At 39.8% G+C, this 22700-nt stretch overlaps 1 protein-coding gene across 1 annotated transcript; it reads left to right on the top strand.

Moving 5' to 3' along the window:
- The first annotated feature begins 795 nt into the window (after window positions 1-795).
- On the top strand, window positions 796-21501 carry akt2 (v-akt murine thymoma viral oncogene homolog 2). The gene is made up of 14 exons (XM_026913651.3): window positions 796-941; window positions 10063-10307; window positions 10562-10690; window positions 10924-11035; window positions 12004-12142; window positions 12262-12393; window positions 14670-14735; window positions 14847-14915; window positions 15006-15128; window positions 15331-15459; window positions 15598-15812; window positions 15992-16079; window positions 17819-17921; window positions 20014-21501. The coding sequence occupies exons 2-14, from the start codon at window positions 10262-10264 to the stop codon at window positions 20091-20093; spliced, it is 1431 nt and encodes a 476-aa protein (XP_026769452.1). The 5' UTR covers window positions 796-941; window positions 10063-10261; the 3' UTR covers window positions 20094-21501.
- Window positions 21502-22700: the final 1199 nt, after the last annotated feature.

Raw genomic sequence — 22700 nt, 5'->3', positions numbered from 1 at the left:
GGGTTGGGCATGGTGTTGCAGCGTTAGGAGCATTGCCGCCTCACAGGTCCAGGCTCCCTGGTTTGATCCTGAGCTGTGGTTATTGTCTGTCAGGCACTGCATGGGTGTCCTCCAGGTTCTCTGGTTTCCTCCAACCTTCCTAAAACATGCTGCTAAGTGGATTGATTATTACAAACTGCCTCTAGGTATTAATGTTTGTGTTCACAATGCCTTGTGATGGATTCACCACGACCCTGACCAGGATAAAGCAGCTACTTAAGTCGAGTGGAAGTTGAACTCTTTCCATAGAGACAGATATTAGCTTTCCCCAGGAACCTTGGTTACGTCAACCCTGCTACCCCTGCTGAAAATAAAAACACAATAGAAACCATCACAGAGATTCTAATGGTTTCCACTACAACACATCAGCTAACCATTAAACCTATTACTGGTCCTTAATGGTGTCCACTAGACATAACATGCCACCAATAGAAGGCAACAGATTACCAGTAGAGATCCACAGGGACCATTAGAGTTTCCATTAAAACCAGTACAATTCCCATTACAGCCATTAAAACCATTACAAATTCTATTTTTTTTTCCAAGCAAGGATGCGAGTCAGGTCTCATTAAAATACATGTTTAATAAACTCATTTTTCAGTATACGGCGTGAATTAAATCTCAATACATGTCAAAAATACGAGTAAGAGAAAGCTGAATAATAATAATAATAATAATAATAATAATAATAATAATAATAGTGAGGCGTCCGTGAGAAAATGGGGGATGTTTTTATTGTTGTTGACGTCGACGTGACGTGACGTCACATCCTGTTTGTGCTCTGGTGAGGAGCTGAAGGCCTGAAGCTTTAAAAAAAAGGCAAAAAAAAAAAAAAAGAAACTCCAAAGTAGATTGGTAAAGTAAAGCAAGAGCGAGAACGGCGTGGCGGAGTCTGAGCTGCGGTGAGTGGATTTAACAGCGAAGAGTGTTAACGTTTCATTAGAGTTAAAAAAACAAAAACACACAGCATTGAGAATCCGTTCTGTGTTTTGATGAGCGCAGGCACATTAGCCTTTAGCAGGCTTTAGCAGCCTGTGGCTAACACACACACACACACACACGCCGTTAGAAGTGAAGCACTCAGCCAAGCTAGCAGCTGTATTAGCGCTAGCGTTAACGTTAGCATTAGCGCGAATTAATACGAGAGACCAGGGAATGTAAATGTTAAGTGATAATGAAGCCCCATTATTTTCTAGAGTGTGTGTGAGATGTTGTGAAACTAATCCAGTGTCCTCCATTTTAAAGCGGGGAGCTCTCTCTCTCTCTCTGTGTGTGTGTGTGTGTGTGTGGGGAAATGTGGGACAGCTGCTAGCATGTTAACTGAGCTGGCTAACCTAGCATGCTAACCTTTTCCGTGCAAGCACACACAGGTGTAATGTTATAACTGGCACGCGGAGTGCGTTTTAGCAATTTTACGACTTAAAAATTAAAAAATTAATAATTATTATTTCCTTGTTATGCATTCAAAAAACCTGGAGTTGAATTTACTCACTGTTAGCTTGGTTAGCTTAGTTAGCTTAACCCGCACTTTGCTGGCTGAAGTTGTAACGCTTGTGTAAAGTTTAATTTCGGTTTAAAATCTGTATTTATTCTTCTGTAATTTGTACAGGGTTGTTGTACTGTAGCTAAGTTTCATCTATAACCAGTTCAACGATGTATTGTAGCTTTATTCCGTTTAAAACCACGGAGTCGTGTTGAACTGGAGTACACTTTAGTTATTGGGTTTTTCTTTCTTTTTTTTTTTTCTTTCTCCAATGAGTACATCTTTTAGCATATTTCATGCAGTGAACTATAAACACAGATGGTGTAAAAATCTTAATTACTCTCTAAATAATTTTTACATTCTACTTTTACATGTAAAAATCTCCCATTTCTAACAGACAAGATCAGAAAACCAGTGTGTCCATGTTAGCAGTGTATATTATGGTTGTATTAATCACACTTTTCTGAAGAAACTAATTAGGTATGTTTACATGCAGCCAAATAATCCGGTAGTAATCGGATTGAAAATCCTTCACATAAACGTCTCAAACGACCCGGTTGAGCTCGATCCGAATGAAATTTCAACCAGTTTGAAAGGAGTGGTTTAGATCTTAAATAATCCAGTACATAGGAAAAAAATTATTTCATGTGAACGCTTGAATCCGAATATCTTCTCAATCGGATGGATACCATGCGTACATGTAGTGGTACTCACGATCATTTACGTCATATTTCGTAAACGTGGCGTCCGGTGGAAAGAACCGGTCGTTAGAGGAGACAGAATATTTGTTAAACATAGTAAAAGACAAAAAGGTTGTCAAGACACTGGACGGAAGAAAAGTCTGTAATAATGATCTCTTCAAAGATGTTTTTGAGGAAATAGAGTTGGAGGATTCAGTTGGTCAGTAGAACAAATTAAAAACAGATGGAAATTACTTAAAACGTGACGACAGACACTTTGTGCTTACGCAGAAGTTTTGCTTGGATTATATGTACTGCACGTGTAAACGAATATTTGAATTGGATTGCAGTGTTTAGGCTTCTTATAAACCGTACTTTTGGACTCTTCATTCAGATTCAGTTCATTCAGATTGGTGAAAATGGGTGCTTTAAAAGTACCTATTGTATGTGGGGTTTTTTTTCTTCTTAATTTTCCAAAATGTATTAATGTACAACAGACGAGGCAAAACAAGATACAAACTTTTACATGAGAAATAAGCACAGCTTATATAACACATACGTGTGTGTGTGTGTGTGTGTGTGTGTGTGTGTATATATAAATTAAATACAAATAAACAAATGAAATGGCAAGATTGATGCAACAAAATCTCAAATGTACACACATACATATATATATATGTGTGTGTGTGTGTGTGTGTATATACATACATACATATATTTATATTTATATATATATATATATATATATATATATATATATATATATATATATATATATATATACTTGTGTATATATATACACACACACACACACACTTCCATACCTCAAATAATTGAAAATAAAGTGAATAAATAATTAAATAAATAAAAAAAAAAAATATATATATATATATATATATATATATAAATTCCAAAAAAATAGGTCCTTCCTACAATTTCCATTTGATTTCTCAATAACTTAATGGCATTCTTAAGTTCCATAAATCTTAATGAACTAACAAATAACTCCAGTTCAATTGTGTGTATCTGATGATGGGAGAGGTGCATCATGTAACACAGACCGATTATATACAGTACTGTTTCTGACACTGACCTCAAATTAGGAATCAGTGGTTTATCAGGAGGGTCTGATGGACCTGTAGTCTGATCCTGGATTCACACCAGACGCGTCACAGGAGTGTGTCTGTTCAATTCATTCCCAAACTAGGGGTAACTTGATTTACAAATGGGGGTCGCAAGAGAACATCACCTCATTTGTTTTGTTTAATTATTTTACAAATTAATATTAGAAATATCGAAGAGGGATTTTGTGTGCTGATATCTTGAAATGTTACTGGGAGTCACATTCAGACAAGCCATGCCTATTAAATTAAATGTCTTTTTGACGATCCTGCATGCTGAAGTGCAGTTCAGGGGGGAAAAAAAAGAGAGAAATATCTATGTCCATCTTCTGCCGAGAAGCAAACTAGCATTAGGTCTCAAATCGCACACTTGTGTGCTATTCTACACCGTTACTGAGTAATAACACTAACTGGTTTTCCTGTTACAGCTAGTTTTTGAATTTAAAAAACTTCCCATGTCGCCTTCAAAACTACCGAAAGGACTGTTTTGCATACCAGTCTTGTATATTTTCTAGATTAGTAAATTCTTTTGAAAAAAACGGTCAGAGTTTTTGTTTTTGAGACTCAGCCCATGACAACAATCATGACAACAGCAGGTTTAAATAGATACAGAGCTCGTCTGTGTGTTTAAAATTAACTGCGATTAAATCGATAAATATTTTACAGCTTGACTTGGAATACCAGGCTGGGAAATTGTGACTCTGACTAGTGAATGCCACGTTTATGTGTACATAAGATACGCAGCGAGTGTGTGAATAATAATGACGCGGCTTCTGCACACGCACGCAAAATCACGCTTCAAGTATAAACCAGGCTGCATTTGCATTGGGTCGTATTACACCACCCCAGTGTGGACTAGTGCTGGTTGATTTCACGCTTAATTCAGTTAATTTGAACTAATGATTTAAAATGTTCTAATCCAGATCATACATGTTGTATATAATGTGTTTGTGTATATATATATATATATATATATATATATATATATATATATATATATATATATATATATATGCATATAAATTTTTTTAATTAAAACATCTATAAATGCTATTTAAACACTTAAACCAATATGAAGGAAAAACACAGCCTTCTTAACCTGATAAACGCCTCCTACAGCCTGCGCTACTCCCAACCACTGTGTGATTAGATTTAAAAAAAAAAAAAAACAACACCAAGATAAACAGGCAGCACTTCGCCGAGGACTGAGCTCATAGCAAAGAAAGGTTCAAATATCACTTCAGAGATATGGAATTGGTACAGATTTGAAAAGTCAGATGAACGAGTGTTATGTAAAATATAATGCTGCATTACATCCTAAGCAGTGATTTGTGAGTCGGAATTGCGTCATTTTTGACCTCGGCACGTTCGACGTGGGAAAACTGACACCCCCATGTTCCTGTTTTGTTAGTAACAAGCTAGACAGCTAACTCGGATGAGTGATGTATATTGTCTTTCTCAAACAGCGAACTGTATAGTCAGTGTTTTAGACAAATGAATATGTCTGTATGCTGATTAATCTTAAGATAACATGTATATACAGTATGACTCATGTGAAGGTAAGAAGTTTTACGTTGTTTATTTCTGATGCTGTGTGAAGCCCTGCTGATTCGAAGGAATTTGAGAAGAATACCACAAGTTGACTTCAGTTGCGGTGGCATTGTGTCATGAAAACCATGGTCCCCGTTTACTCTGTCGAGAAAGAAGGGTTCACTACGCTGTGCAAAAATAGTAACAGCACCATCTATAGCAAACAGTCCATATATATATATATGTATATTAAAATATCCTTTCTACCAGAGGCCAAAAAATGGGGAGGTGCCTGTGTTCAGCATTGAATTTATTTGTTATGTCACACACCACAGTAGTGCTTAAAGGCTCATATGAAAGTAGACACTCGGGGCTTTAAAAATCTGCAGTTTTTCGTAAGTATTTCTTTTTTTTCCCCCCTTACCCTAGCCTACTACGTTTAAATGTTATAAATTTATTGTGGCAGTGGTATATGGTGTTTTACTATTGAAAAAAAAAAAAAAGCTTTAGTTCTGTGTCTGCTTCTATTTCTGTACCAGTGTTGTGGAGACGTGTGAATTGTTTATTATTATTTTTTTTGGCAATATCGCCCAGCCCTAGAATTAAGTGAAAAATTGAAAGTCTCGTCATATTTTAAATGGAGAACAAGCAAACCAGTGGACGCAAAAAACGCTGAGATTCACTACATACCACTATGTTCTAAATTATCAGTATCATGCTGTTGGATGTTAAAGTAGAATAGTCGGGCAATGTAAAAGCAATATTGCACAATAAAGAGTGTGGTTATACTGGATATCAGCACGGCTGTGATTTGCCTGTAGGTACGAGCCGGCAGGGCGAGTGCAGTAGCTAATCGCAGCAGTGCCGATATTCAGTATAACCACACGATTGCGAGTGCGATGTTGCTTCTATACAGCGGTTTTATAAACAAGAAATTAATATCGAGGAAGTGACATGTCAGACGCAATATGGCCGAATGTTTATTTTTGCTCCGCTAGCGGAAATAAAACCACACTCACTTTATCACATTGATTCATTCATTTCTGTTAAAGGTGCTTCTGGTAAAATTAGCGTTCCTTTTCATCTTCATCTGACGAGCTTTCATAATGTAAGTCAAAGGTTATATTTCTGAAAAGTATCGTTTGTCCACTGATGATGTCACTAACTCTACTGTAGAGCCGACACCATTTCAAATTAGGAAGAGGAATTTTATGTGGCGAACACAGACGAGCAGAGTGATACGCACAGTGAAACGTCCCAGTGCGGTTTTAGGAAATATAACTCTTGGAACACTGCTCGACCAATCAAATTAGTGGACTGAAACTAACTGTTGTATTAATTTTTAAAAAATGAATAGTCCAGATGCGTACTCTTCTTGTCTCTGCCACCTGGGGTAGTGATTTGTCCACTGCTGAGTAATATAAACAAAACATACAATGCATTTCGTGCCTGTGCTTACAAGAGGATCGAACTCTCTCTCCCCTCTGACCCTCCAACCACTCCCGCCCCCCTTCTCTCTCTCCCTCTCTCTCTCTCACTTGCTCTCTCTCTTGCTAGCTCTCTGCACATGAGCACTTGGTTTTGGGTTAATTGTAGAATTGTAGACTCTCTTCGCAGAATTTCTGGGCACTCGACCACATGTACCTTCCCAGGGTTTGGACTAAAGGCTGGTTGAGACAACAATATTTGGATGTGCATGATATGCTGTTGAACATGTGAAGGTGTGCACATCAGCTCGTCCGTACACCTCTGAATGGCACGCTTACCCATAAACCCTCTTTGTGCCTTACAATGCAAGTATGCAAAATTGCTTCAACGCAGAAGTATAAACCAGCCTTTAGGCTTCTCTCATGCAGCTGGTGTGGATTGAAATGGAAGTGTAACTGTGGTGTGTGGTATTCTGAAAAGAAAAAAACCTTCAGAAGCATGTGTGATGTGAATTGGTGTTGAGTTTGGTGTGAATGCTGAAGGAAACAGCTATGACTGACTGTGGAGTGTGAGACAATGGGCCATTTACCAAGCAGGGTACAGACAGATTTATTTGTAAATTGTTCGTACGAGCGTTAACACAAGAAATTTGGTGTTCATGAAAATCCTGTAATTTCAGAAATACAGTCATGTCCCAAGTTCCTGAGTGTGTGTAAATTTGTGCCAAAGAGGACAAAATAATGTAATGAATTGATCAACTTAAAACCATATAGTTCACATGGATTACTGCACTTTTATATATGGAATGTACTATCGAGTTTAAATTGCTTTTGTGTTACGTTTACAGTATTTAGAGGAAGCTCTTATCCAGAGCGACTTACAGACGTGCTTTGTAGTCTCTATCAAAAACACTACCTCATCGAGAAAATTTTGTGAAGCTCAGGATTTTATAATATTGGCATTAAGTAAAGAGTATGAAAAATAAAGAAAGTAAGCCAACACAAACCCATAAATTAAGACAAATCAAAATACTCACTGACAACAGAAGAAATGCTGCCATCTAAACGGAGGACGGGCCGATCTGTCCATCTTGTTTAATGCTCCGGTCTAGCCGTAAGCCAAACAGATGCCTCAGCTGATGGAAGATTAAGGTTGTGCTTATGAGAGAAAGGATGTTTAAAGACCAGTATGATTTTATTTTATTTTAATCAGAGGATGAAAGCTGGCTTATAAATTGGTTGTGTTGGCCACGGTATCTTCTTTTAATGCTGTGCAACACTTTAGGTCACGTCGGCCAAAAACACTTTTTAAAATACCAGTTTCCCTGTGTGACGTGCTTGGTGTACACGATCACCTGGGTTCAGTGTAGAGCTTTTTTTTTTTTTTTTTTTTTTTTTTTTCCTCCCTTCCCCCCCTCCTCCATTTTCATGTCACACCTTTTTCTTGTCACCTCACTTAACTCCCACCTAATTCACCTTTTCTGTAATTTGTCTCTTGATTTTAGATTTTTTTTCAGGTGTTGTTACATTGTTAAATATTTTTATCGGCATAGAAGTGAGTCAGAATAACTTCCACTTCTGCCTTTCTGCCTTTTCTTTCACCATTTAGTAGTCATTTTGTGTTTCCAGCCCTCTGTGTGCTTGAACTTCTATGGAGTTTTGATGGCGTTGGTGTCACTACATGCAAATGAGCTGTGTTGTGAACATGCTTTGCACTTTATGGGTGATCAACAGGCGCGTATGAGAATGAAGAAAATCAGCATTTGTGAAAATTTTGAGAATCCAGCAGAGAAGTTTATTTCGGTTCGGCTTACGCTGAACCGGATGTGATTTGGTTCGCCGTGTTAGACAGAATATTGTGGCTGTGGTCAGTGTTATTGAAATTCCATCAGGCTAGCATTTTGTACACTCCCTTTATTCTATGCTTGGTCATGGTGAATAGTTTTACCTCACATCATCATAAACCACCTAATGGAATGAGAATTAGAAGTATGTCTGGTCTCTCGTAGGGTGTTCACCTTACATATGTACAAGGGCCTTAGCAGTATGGCGTGTTTTGTTCAATATCATGCTCTCAGTTCGATCTGTGTGGGTATCGAACAAAACATTCATAGACTGCGTAATAATGTAGGTTACTTGTCATAAAATGCCAATTATTTTATGTAAGATGATATAAACATTTAAACTTAATCAAGCCCACACTCCTTCTTCTGAAAAGTAACTTCCTCTTTAATCAGAAGAGGCAATGGGGGTTTAAAAAACTTGCTTATCCTAGTCATGCTGCTTTTCATGAACTAATACGCTAATATACGAGTATACCAGCCTAGACGTCACAAAGATACACATGTTCTCTCTGCTGCTGCTTTGAGACAGTATTTCCCAACTGATTCAGTAGAAATGAGCAATCTCTAATCTAGCTGCAGATATGAGACTCTACTCAGTAATGTGGTGAACGCAGGATTCAGAAACACGGTTGAGCCTCTAGAGAGCTGCATGACGTCAGACATGCACATTTAATCATCATCTCAACAATATGATCTTGTCAAATTGGGGTAGGTTTTTATTGCACTTCTCTCTGCATTCTGTGTAATGTTGAGGAATGGCGGTGTTAGATACTTGCAACTCTTTTTATTCAATTGAGTCATATGAAAAGATTTTTAGTGACATGAGGCCAGATTTAGTTTTAGGTATTTTATCGATGATAAACTTGAAAAAACATTTGTAAATCCTTCGTATGTTGCTAGTTTTTAACCTGTTTACTGCCATGAAAATAGCCATGGTAGCTGGCATGGCGTCAAATTACAAACAAACAAACAAGATACTCGCAACTTGGTGAGGCATAACGAGAATCAGGTATTTTTTAGAAGTCATTTAAAACCCTCTTTTGAGAAGCATTGTATCTTGACCAGGTAAAATGTCACACCATCAGCGATGTCTTTCCAGTGTTTACTTGTTTTCTCATAAGTAGAGTTTTTTTTTATTATTATTTATTTATTTATTTTTAAATTATTATTATTTTTTTAAAAATGCATTTGTTTATTTCAGTGCTGTTTCTGGTTATGGTGCTGTTCACGTGAGCTCTTCGTGTTATCTGGATTTCGGCACCCTCTTTGGGGTGCTTTCTCGGTGGTTAAACAAGTTTGTTGTGTTTCCTTGACATGAATCTTGCGTTTGCGTATTTTGCAAACAACCGTTGTTTGCGTCGTGTCTGTTGTGCAAAATCCAGCAGTTCCATATAGCTGATGTTGAACCAGCTCCTCCATGCTTTCAGCCATGCCGCTGTGTTGCTAAGTGACACTAGGACACGTAAGCTAAGTCTTGTTTAGTATTGGCTGCTTTGTGTGTCTGTCAGGGAGAAAGCGAGCTGGAAACCTTAGACACACATTCAGGCACTGCTTATTTCTGCTGTAATGAAAATGTATTGTATCAAGAAACCACTGTGTCATATTGAATATGAATTCTGCGCATCTCTAACACCTACGCTGTCTAGTCCTGATGCACTAGGTCTTAGTCTTTCAACACTGTTTATTCTGTTCTATACTTCATTCTGCGTGTGTGCGTGTGTATTAGAGTGTGTTAGTAACTGGAGTTGTGTAATGCTGAGTGTTTGCAGTGGTTGTGCAGTTGAAACTTCCAGGAAACTCAGTGACACACTACTGTTGTAGAGTTTTCAGCTTACAGAAGTATTGTCAATGATGTGATATTAGTAATATAAATAATATTATTGTTATTATTAACAAATGTATTGCGTGTAATGAGCGTGTATTTCATGTGTCTTTCAGGTGCCCTGTGTGTGTGCGTGCGTGTGTGTGTGTGTGTGTGTGTGTGTGTGTGTGTGCATGTGTGAGTGAGTGAGTTAGTGTGTGTTACTGGTTGAGATCACTCATCTCACTCTGTGACCTGCTGATCCTCCGACTCCTTCGCCCTCGATTGCACACACACTGACACACAGACGCACACTGAGACACACACAAACACAGCATGAATGAGGTTAGCGTGGTCAGAGAAGGTTGGCTCCACAAGAGAGGTGAGTAACATTGCAGACTCCCTACTAACTCACTGTAAACCTGGGTTAATACATATTTCTATAAATAATCTATAATCTGTAGCACAGTGGAGTTGGTGTTATTATTATTATTATTATTATTATTATTATAGAGTTTAACAGGGTGAGCCATAAACTAGAGAAGCATTTACTTTACTGAGTGTTTGCATCTTGTACCGGTTTCTCTCTACCCCTCTATATGTCTGTCTCCCCCACTCCTTGTGTCTCCCTTGTAGGTGAATACATTAAGACATGGAGGCCGCGGTATTTTATCCTGAAGAGTGATGGGTCATTTATCGGTTATAAAGAGAAACCTGATGTGTCCGAGCCAAATCTGCCCCCCCTCAACAACTTTTCTGTAGCAGGTGTGTGTGTATGTTGCTGTGCAAGAAGATGAACGGAGAGGTTCCGAATGTGTGTGTGTGTGTGTGTGGGTGTGTGTGTGGGTGTGTGTGTGGGTGTGTGTGTGTGTGTGTGTGTATGCGTGTGTGTATATATAACAGGTAAACATCAGATCACACATTCAATAGTTTAGTGTGTTTGTTCTGGTCTGTTGTAATGAGCTGCTATCGAGTGTGTGTGTTTTGTCATCTTTCAGAATGCCAGCTGATGAAGACGGAGCGGCCACGTCCCAATACCTTTGTTATTCGCTGCCTTCAGTGGACGACGGTTATTGAGAGAACGTTCCATGTGGACAGTAATGCTGAGAGGTAGGGTACAGGGGGAGCAGAGACCTAATGATCCTTTTTAAGGCTCTGTTTTTATTTATTTTTTTCCCTTAAGCACTAGTCTTAATGAAGAAATCTTAAAATAGCCTGTGGTTGGGATGGTGCACACTAGGGGGAATATGATAACTGTGTGTGTGTATTTGATGATATTTTTCCCTGAGGTTTAGACCCAAACAGCATTTTTTTCTATGCCTTCTCGTAAACAACTTTCCATAAATCATAACAAATCTTCCATAAGTAGATAGGCTTTTCTGAAGCCCGGATGGTGGAACTATAGTGGAGTAAGGAACTTGATCGCATAAAAAAAAAAAAATGAACAAGTAGATGGAAGTGCATTTTATTCAGTATTTTGAAAAAGTCAACGATGAGATTACTATCCTATCATACACCCCATGACACTGTAACACCTTACACATGGACATATCACTTGTTCCATTCATTTTAATAGATTCCCTCAGATGGTAGGAAGGCAAAAGAATCTTGTACCGCAGATGTACCGCATCAACTGATGCACTAAATAATTCAGTACATTAAAGTCTGTCAGAGGACACAGCGAGGCTACTTACATATAACCTCTCTGGTAATGATAATGTAGCTAACTTTACATCTTATTTCATTAGACATTTAAATGTCACAGTTGTAAACTGAACTCCCAGTCTGTAGCCAATTCTAAGTATTAAACCTGATGTACAGTCACAGATCACAGTGAATTATGGGTAACACCCACATTTGAACACTGATTGAACATTCAGATGCATGATCACTATCAGGATTTCTCATTATAAATGGTTCTGTGTGTTCGTACATTTGGGACGCAGCCATAAAGCGGCTGATATTCCAGTAAGGACAACAACTACTAATGAACTAACTAGTGTTTGAGACCAAGCGTCGAACAAGTATACCTCTTTCTTTCTGTGTCTTGATTTCTTTTTGTCCCCTCATCCTCCCAGGGAGGAGTGGATCCGGGCGATCCAGGCTGTAGCAAATGGACTGAAGACGCGAGAGGAGGAGGAGCCGATGGACATTAACTTCGGCTCATCAGGAGACAGCAGCATGGAGACAGCTATGGCAAAATCACGCAGCAAAGTGGTCAGTCTCACGCACACATACAGAGAAATGAGTGTTTTTGATAAAGATTCAGTGAGCATTAGTGCTTGGCACTGTTCACATTCATGTAACATGTTTGTGTTTGTGTGCGCACACTGTAGACAATGAGTGATTTTGATTACCTGAAGCTGCTGGGTAAGGGCACGTTTGGGAAAGTGATCCTGGTCAGAGAGAAAGCAACAGGAGTGCATTATGCCATGAAGATCCTGAGGAAGGAGGTCATCATCGCTAAGGTGACAAATACACACGCGTAGTAGAACTATCACACAACCAAAGTTTTGGTCTCTGTACCCATGGTATATTAATGTGAAGTGTTCTTTGTCATATAAAAATCTGCATTACATGATATTCCTGAGCTGTCGTGAGCTGCGCTGACAGACCCGTAATAGTAATTCACAATCAGTGTGTACGGGGTGTTGGGTTGGAATCTTGTACATGTAATACGATAGCTCAGATAATGCATCAAATATTAAGCACTCTCGACCGTCAGGCACGACGGAAGTTGCAAGCCCTGAAGACGAATATTAAAGGTGCATTAGGCAAGATTATGTCTCTAAAGGTTAAGTAGCTGTATTTGAATAAGATTGAAATGATTTTTTTTTTTTATTCGCTGAGCCTGACCCCCATGGAGCCCATGTACACAAAGTGCCGCCCACAGAACCTACACTCAACTCTTCATTCAGCTTGGGGCGGGGGGAGAAACACATGGACACTTCCATGCTCCTCTTTTGTTAGTAACATGCTAGCCAGCTAACTGTGATGAGTGATGAATATTCTCCTCAAAACAGCAAACTGTATAGTCAGTAGATTGAACAAACGAATACTATATGTCTGTATGTTAGTTGATCTAAAGCAAATAATTGTATGTACAGCATAACTTATTTAAAGGTAAGAAGCACTTTTTTTTGTCTATAGCTGATTCTGTTGCTAAACTCAAGGTTGAGGATATTGTCCCGAGTTTATGAGTAGGAATTCTGGGTTGAGGGGTAGTTTTCTTCGTTTTTTTTCTACTCAGAGGTCAGAAATGAGTTTTACTCGAATACAGCATTATCTGTCTGTGTTGGGCACTTGTCGATTTCAGCCATGGCTTAAATAATTATTTTTATCATGTTCTACATGTTTTCTAGGTTATTTGTACAAGTAAAGTTGACTATTGCACCTTCTAATATGCATATCATTACACCTCTGTTAGCTTATATGCTGTTTGTGCTCTGCAGGATTATAGTTACACAGTTATTCAGCAATGCATGGGCATTGCTGCTTGATCAGTCAGTCAGTGAGCTCTTGTTGAGAGACGGGCTGGTTTGAGTATAATTGCTGATCTCCTGGGATTTTCATGCAAATCAGACTCTAGAGTTTACTCAGAATGGTGCAGTAAAGAAAAAACATCCGGCAGTTCTGAGAACGGAAACGCCTTGTTGATGAGAGAGGTCAATGGAGAATGGCCAGACTGGTTCAAGCTGACAGAATGGCTACAGTAACTCAGATAGCCACTCTGTACAATTGTGGTGAGCAGAAAAGCATCTCAGAATGCACAACACATCGAACCTTGAGGCGGATGGGCTACAACGGCAGAAGACTTACGTCGGGTTCTACTCCTGCCAGGCAAGAACAGAAAGCTGTGGTTACAGTGGGGACAGGCCTGCCAACACTGAACAGTTGAAGACAGTTGATAGCTTGGTCTGATGAATCATGATTTCTGCTGAGGCACACAGAGATAGTAGGGTCCATTTGGTGCCAACAGCATGGATCCATGGACCCAACCTGCCTTGTTTCAACGGTCCAGGCTGGTGGAGGTAGTGTAATGGTGTGGGGAATGCCTTCTTGGCACACTTTGGGCTCATTAATGCCAGTCAATTATCACTTGAATGCCACAGCCTATTTGAGTATTGTTGCTGACCATGTGCATCCCTTCACGGCCACAAATTACCCATCTTCCAGCATGATAATGCACCATGTCACAAAACAAAAGTCTCAAACTGGTTTCATGAACATGACAATGAGTTCAGTGTTCTTCAGTGGCCTTCCCAGTCACCGGATATGAATCCAATAGAACACATTTGGGATGCGGTAGAACGGGAGATTCACAGCATGAAAGTACACCTGAATATTAATATAAAAAATGATTGTGCAATAGAAGGTTGTTGTTAAATGCAGGAAAAATACCATTTGAAATGCTGATGTTCCACAATGACTGTGCCATGTATATAAATTGTCCATATCCAAAGTCATTGACATGTCATTGACTTTAATTTTCACCTTCTTATGCTCAGTGTCCATATTTTCCAGTTGCATAGCAGCAGTTCTCTCATATCTTAACAGTAATGTTCAACTCATAATGAGGCACAGTCATGCTCTCTTGTATTGCACAAGGCTGTAGTAAACAGTCTGTAACTGTCGTACTGTAGTAAACACTTGTCATATTAAGTAGCATGATACTGCAGTATTATTTTCAGTAGTTATTGCAGTGTTGTAGATGATAGTTATTTTATGTTTGTTTGTGTTTCAGGATGAGGTGGCACACACAGTCACAGAGAGCCGGGTGCTGCAGAACACCAGACACCCCTTCCTTACGGTAAGACTGTCTATATATACACACACAGACTCATAGAGAATAGGCAGTGTTGTGATAAACCCATGAGAGTCACTGTGTATAATGATCTGGTATTTGTGTTTTTGTGCTCAGACACTAAAGTATGCGTTCCAAACACACGACCGACTTTGCTTTGTCATGGAGTACGCTAACGGAGGCGAGGTACTCAACACCTACACACTAAACATTATGTACACATCTTAATGCTACACACCATACAGCTGACCCTCTTTTGTCCCTCTTTGTGTCCAGCTGTTTTTCCACCTGTCCCGTGAACGTGTTTTCACGGAAGATCGAGCACAGTTTTATGGAGCTGAAATTGTTTCTGCGCTTGAGTACCTGCACTCACGAGATGTTGTCTACCGAGACCTGAAGGTCAAACACCCTCGCGCACACATACTCATTCACTCACTCACTCACTCACTCACTCACTCACACACACACACACACACACACACACACACACACACACACACACACACACACACACACACACACACTTGTGTGTGCCTCTCTTGTTCCAGAGATGTGTTAACCGCTTGATGTTTGCTAATTTGTTTGCCTGTGTGTTTCACAGCTGGAGAATCTAATGCTGGATAAAGATGGACACATTAAGATCACAGATTTTGGTTTGTGTAAGGAAGGAATTACCAATGAAGCCACCATGAAGACCTTCTGTGGAACTCCAGAGTACCTTGCTCCTGAGGTATACACACACACACACACACACAGTGAAGTGTACCTTGCTCCTGAAGTTCATGCACTTGCCACACAGTAATCTCCCTAGACTACAGTTTTTCCTCTTTCTGTAACCCTCTTTGTCTCTCTCCTTATCCATCTGCAGGTACTGGAGGATAATGATTACGGACGGGCAGTAGACTGGTGGGGTTTGGGTGTGGTCATGTATGAAATGATGTGCGGTCGACTGCCGTTCTATAATCAGGACCATGAGCGGCTGTTTGAGCTTATCCTCATGGAGGAGATCAGATTCCCCCGGAACCTGTCACCTGATGCCAAGAGCCTGCTTGCTGGCCTGCTCAAGAAAGACCCTAAACAAAGGTCAGACAGAAACACTGTACTGTAGTCAACTTTAGATATATTAACTGTTACATCTCTAATATCTGAAATCCATAATATAGCATAATATAACACATATAGAAGGTGTGTTTCTGAAATTTGTAACCTAAATTTGAGTCAGTGTGTTGTAATTGACACTGGTCTTTTCTTGCTGAATGAAGGTTGGGAGGAAGTTTTGAAGATGCCAAAGAAGTGATGGCTCACAAGTTTTTCTCCTCCATCAACTGGCAGGATGTACTGCAGAAAAAGGTGAGAGGTAACAGAGAGAAGAGCAGAACAGGAAACAATAAGTGGCGTGATTAGCTATATTTGACAGTGTTGTGATGCATGGGAATGCTTAACGCCTTCCTCAGCCATAGACAGGCTTTTTAGGCTCTTTTGGGAGATTTAGGAGTTGAATGAATGGGTTTAAGTTTTTTAGGGGTAAGGTACCAGCTGCTTGAGAACAGAACAGTGACCCAACAAATACGTAGCAGAGCTTTTGCAGAGCTGTCAGGTTAATTTTAGCAGGTTAGGTAACTGGTTAAACTGGTTACCAGCAAACGGTGGTTAACAGGTTTCTTTTTTTTTATGTTAAAAAAAAAAAACAACAAAAAACCAAACAGGTCGTTGCTTGTCTCATGTTCAAGTTTAAACTCAAGTTTGTGTGTGTTACACCGGCTCCGCCAGCTTTGTCTCTCTCTGGTTCAAAGCAGCTGCTGAAAGGAATAACGAGCATATAAGTAGGATGCTGGTAATAGCACACAAGTGAGAGCAATCACTTGTTACTTGCCGGTTCAACCTGCCTCCTTTCTCCACCCACAGCCGACACTCAACCACTCCTCCTTTACCACAGTCAAGTATGGTGAACCTCACAACATTACACTGATTACGGCTCAGTTAAGACAGCAGTCATATAAGTATTATGTATGTATAAGTGTGGCGGACTGGGTAAGCCTGTCGAAAGTTGCCGTGGCTGAATTCTGGCCCAAAAAAAAAAAAAAAAAATCTGTTTTTGGCCAAATTTTATGCCCATAATGTACTCTGAAACTGCCTAAGTTATCTCTGTGTTTAAAATTGCGCTTGCAGTGTGATTTCTTCAAACAGTGAACGTCAGGCTTGGATCTAGTTGTTGGATAACTACATGCCATAGCGAAATGGACATAAGACTAATCAGTTGGTCAAATCACTTTTAATTAGATATAAACTGTTAAAATTCTTCTGTGCTGCAGTGGAGTAGGAACTGAATATTTAAATCCAATTTTCTCTTTTTTCAATCCTGCAAGTAGCCAGACTTTAAAATCTTTTAACTTTACTCGTGGTTGAGAGACATGCAAAAGAGAAACATATCAGGAAAGCTGGTAGTTTTCTATAACTGTGTATATATATATATATATATATATATATATATATATATTTGTGTGTATATATATATATATATATATATATATATATATATATATATATATATATATATATATATATATGTAACTATATATAGTAGAAAACAGTGAAAAATTAATCATGTGAAGCGTTTTCCCAGGCCACCATTCATATATGAAATACAGTTATTCATCTTCAGTAGCTTCTTTGTCCTGGTCAGGGTTGAGGTGGAGGGGAGCCTGTCCCAAGAACACTGGGTGTGAGGCCAGAATACACCCTAGATGGGCACCACACACACACACACACACACACACACACACACACACACCCTTAGGGGCAATTTATTGTAGCCATTTCATCTATTGGCACATTTTGGGCAGGTGGTATGAAACCTAAGAACCCAGAGGAAACCCACACAAACACTGGGAGAACATATAAATATATATAGAAATTATATAATTGAAGCCATGTTTAGTCATGCAGAGCAGCCTCTATAGTGTCTTTGTTTAGACTGCTAATGTCCCCAAATACGGTAGTAAAGTGCCTTTGTTCTTAATTTGCACAATTAGCCATTGTTGATTTGATTTGTTCTCACAGACATTACATTTTCTCTTTCTCATTTTTAGCTCACCCCCCCTTTTAAGCCTCAGGTGACGTCAGAGACTGATACTCGCTATTTTGATGAGGAGTTCACTTTGCAGACTATCACTGTCACACCGCCTGACCAGTGTGAGTATAACAGCTGTGTGTTTGTGTTGAGTCTTGGTGCAAACTTGCTCAGTATCTCTCTTGATGCTTAGAGTTTGGGTCTCTACACTTAGTGCTCACAGACTTAGAGTCTGGGTCTAAAGCAGAATCATGCTAGTCTGTCTGGGTTGCATTGTTTCTACAGTCTAGTTTCTTCTAGTTAAGTCTTGTTTGTGCAGTTTTATGACACTGCAGAATTTTTGGAAAACAGATGATAATGGCTACATTAGTCTTTTTTATATATAGTTAATATGTAGTTACTCAAAGTATTAAAGTTTGCGTGCCTTCCATATTATTGAGAAAATGCTCAATTTCTGCAGACGACATGACTTTCTCTGCCAATATGAAACTTTGTAATGTGTCAAAGGAGTGCAGTTGTTTTCACACATGACGTGGTCTGCACCTGAGTCCATCTTAAGCAAACTCAGACCGTGTGGACTGTACGTGGATTCGAAAAGTCAATTTCCCAATTGACCAAATGTATGAATTCTGTGCAATTCTCTCTTTTAAAGCGATTAAAATGTCGCCACATTGTTTTTACGGTGAGATTGAGTGTACTGTGATACTGAACACATTTTGTTAGTTGCGCTGAAATCGCTCAGACATGGCACCCCAAGTTGTTTCATGAGCCAGACATTATTCACTAGTCCAGCTCATGCTCTCCCAGACAGACACAAGCAAACCAATAGTAGGCAACAGTAGGCAGTTGCTTAGCTCAAGTTTTCTCCTCGTTATGTTTGGCAACATAGCAGCATGGCCGAAAAAACTAAGGAACTGGTGGCTAGAAAATTCAACATAAGTTATGTGTAACTGCTGGATTTTACACAATGGACTACAAAATATGCAGAGTCAAGATTGGCATGTCGAGGAAATGCGACACATTTGATTAACCACTGAAAAAGGACCACAAAATTGTGCCGCTCACATGAGTGCAGCAGCATCCCAGCTAGAAACAATGTTTTTCAAACAAATGTGTTTTGCACTCAGACATCACGGATGCTGTAACATTCAACCTGACCAAGGATATAATACCCATCAAAATGTTTGAAAAAGACTTTGATCCTCGATACAATTTGTAGATTTGCAAGTCAGGAGATTCTGAGCAGTTCTGGTGTGACGTGTTTCAGAAGGGAACGTAGTGTACAGTGGTATTGGGAATCACCATAGATTCCACCTATCACAGTGGCTATCAGTGTTGGCTGAAAAACATTGTGTCTGCAGTTTTAAGATGGACAAAAATAAATGGTTGTATCCTTGTATTATGCATTTCCTTTTAGCCGATTTTGCTTCCTGTTTGAACCTTAATAGCCTGTGTTGTCTGACTTCAGAGCAGGACAACAAAACATCTTCCTGTATTTCCCTTAGTTTCCCTTGTCCCTGCTTGCCAAACAGATGAAGCTGGATGCTAAGCCTTCCGCTTGTGGAACATCTTCATTAGCAAAACATGAGCGGGATTTAAATTAAGGAAAAGAAACGTGTTTATCATGGCTGCATTGCTGTACAAGAATTCAGTAATTACCTCTGCTACTCTTCAACACAGAGCTCGTGCACGCATATATAATTTACTTTCAATTTAGAATGAGCTTAGTTACAGCTAATAACGTTAGTTATTTTTAACTAAAGTAATTAAATCATTTCCGACCTTGTAAATTAATTAAAAAAAAAAAAAAAGACTAAATGCTAGTAACTACCAGCTACAGCTGACTTGTAACCAGCTTCCAGTATTTATTTATTTTTGTTATGATTTCTGGCCACGCCCCTTCTGTTGGTGGATTTGCGGCGTTAAAGTTGATCATGAACTTGACACAAAAACAAAATTGCAAGAGGAGGCTGCAAAATTAACCACTACCGGACACGAATCCTTTTTTTCTATACCGTGTCCTCTTCCAGTGAATTTTTTTTTTTTGCCAAGCAGATTTTAATCATGCCTTGGTGCTTAGTGTCAGAGTCTTTATTTAAGTGTGTATTTCTTAACAATGCTGGTATTTTATCTGTTAAGTTAAATGGAAAGTGTATTTCTATGTGTTTATTAAGACTTGTTTTATTGTGTGTATGTTTCTCTGTGTTTGTGCAGATGATAGTTTGGATGCGGAGGACTCGGATGCGCGCACACACTTCCCTCAGTTCTCTTACTCTGCCAGTGTTCGAGAGTGATGGAGAGACCTACAAACACACACACACACACACACACACACACACACACACACACACACACACTCACCAGCAAACCAGATATCATTGCAACACACACCTACACTCACACTGTCTCACCAGCAACCTGGACACCACGCTAACACCCATTCATACACACACTGTTACCTGTTACCAGCAAACTGGAAACCGTACACACACACACACACACACACACTCTGTCACCAGCAAAACAAACACCACGGCAACTTACTCACTGCTATCAGCAGTCTGTTGACTAGTGAAGGCCTTGTTAAGATGTGCCTGATTCAGATTGGTCCTTCAGGCTGTCTGTTACACTACACACTATTCACACCTTTTAATAAAATGAGTCATAGACTCATTGTGTTAAACACCTCAGAAACAGCATATACTGTATACACACACTTTCTTGTATGCACGATTTTAACCGAGTTTAAAACGAAGTAGAACTTCAGATTGTTACAGTTTTTAATACAGGAATGAAATGCACACATGAAGCCATCCTGCAGTGCAAGTGCCCTTTTTATGCATTCAGTTGTTACTGGGGTGTTTCAATAACACATACTGCTGATAGAGAGTGTGTGCGTGTGTGTGTGTAGTGGTTTTGTGTGAATGGTGAGGTGTGTGTTTGTTCTGAATGTACATCTTCAAGTGTGTGTGTTTGTTTTAATTCAATTTTGTACAGGACCCATAATGTGGGGCGGTTGGGAGGGAGGGAGGGAGGGGGGTGGGTGCGATTGCTGACATATATATATATGTACACATGCACACACATACAGAAACCGTAGATGTGTAAAGGGAAGAGAGCAGCCGCAGCTCTGTGGATGAGTGTGTGTGGAGTGTGTGTCCACTTTCTGCACCTGTAAGGCTGTCATCACTGTGTAACCCAGGGGTCTGCAACAGAGGGCAGAATTCCACACAGTACAAGCACTGGGAAGATGTAGTCTTAGTTTCATTGCTTAGAGACACCAGAGTCGTCACTCAGCAGGTGTAGCAGAGGAATCACTAAACTGTGCTGGGCAGGACTATGCAGAACTCTGCACAGCTCTGCGTGGCCACACCCCACAACTGCAGCCGGCCTCCTGCTGTAAAACACCCAGTCACTCAGCTGTACAATTCTGCAGGCTTTGATGTAAAGAGATTTTTATTAAATGAGAATTTGAAATGTGTCTCTCTTGCTCTTCTCTCTGTCTCTCTGTGTTATGCTGGTTAATGATCTCATTTAGGATGAGAGCTGAGTGAGTGAGGTGGAGTGAGTTTTGTGTGTTTTGTTTTATTTTGCCTTTTCTGTTTGTTCTTGAACAGATCAGACATTTGACATTTTTGCTTCTTTTGTTCCTCAAATCGTCCTGATGAGCTCAATATAAATATAATCTATTCCACAAGCTGACTGCTCTCATGTCCTTTGTGAGATACTGTAACTGCTTGCGAGAGTGTGCATGTAAGTGCGTGTGTGTGTGTGTGTGAGATAAGCAGTCCTTGAAGTGGAGTTCAAGGTTATGCATACCATCACACTTCATGGAAAACTATATGGTGACATGGACCACCACTGACCAGGACTGATACACTATATGACCAAAAGTACGTGGACATCTCACCATCACACCCTTATGTGGTCCTTCCCCAACCTGTTGCCACAAAGTTGAAAACACACAGGTGTATAGGATGTCTTTGTGTATTGTAGCTTCAAGATTTCCCTTCACTGTGATTAACTGGCACAAACCTGTTCCAGCATGACAATGCGCTTGTGCACAAAAAGAGATCTGTGAAGACATGGTTTGCCAAAGTTGGTGTGGAACTGAAGTGCCTGGACAGAGCCATGACCTCAACCCAACTGAACACCTTTGGGATGAACTGAAATGCTGGCTGTCTGCCAGGATTCCTCGCTCAACATCAGTGCCTGACCTCATTAATGCTCATGTAGCTGAATGGGCCAAAATCTAGTGGAAAGCCTGGAGGCTGTTATAGCTGCAAAGGGGAGTCCAACTTTGGAATGGGTTGTTCAACAAGCACATGTAGGTGTGATGGTCAAGTGTCCACATACACATTTTGGCCATATTGTGTATGTATGTATAAAGCCACTCAGAGTTAAGTTGTGTAAAATGCCAAAAATGTCTTACAAGAAAGTTTTCTCCTATACTTGAGGCTAAGAATAGGGTCCCTGGAGGACTAGTGGTTAGGCCACAGTGTTCTCACCGCTGTGACCTGGGTTCGATTCAAGTGTGTCAAGTCAAGTGGCTTTATTGTCATTTCAACCATATACAGCTAGGTAGTACACAGTGAAATAAAACACTGCAATGTTCCTCCAGGACCAGGGTGCTACATAAAACAAACACAGAACTACAGGAGACTACATATATTTACACAGTGCAAAGTGCAGACAGTACCAAACAACCAGGGAACCAAGCCCAGCTGCTGGGGTTGCGTGCAACAGTGTGCTCTCAGCACTGGTCCCAAGCCTGGATAAAATTGGGGAGGGTTGCGTCAGGAAGGGCATCCGGCGTAAAAACTCTGCCAAATCACATACATGGACCAATGATCCGCTGTGGCGACCCATAACGGGAGCAGCCTCAACAAGAACAACAACTT

Source organism: Pangasianodon hypophthalmus, chromosome 6, assembly GCF_027358585.1.
Source record: "Pangasianodon hypophthalmus isolate fPanHyp1 chromosome 6, fPanHyp1.pri, whole genome shotgun sequence".
Classification (NCBI taxonomy): Eukaryota; Metazoa; Chordata; class Actinopteri; order Siluriformes; family Pangasiidae; genus Pangasianodon; species Pangasianodon hypophthalmus.
Note: the sequence above shows the minus strand (reverse complement) of the source record. Positions and strands in the feature narration are given on the sequence as shown.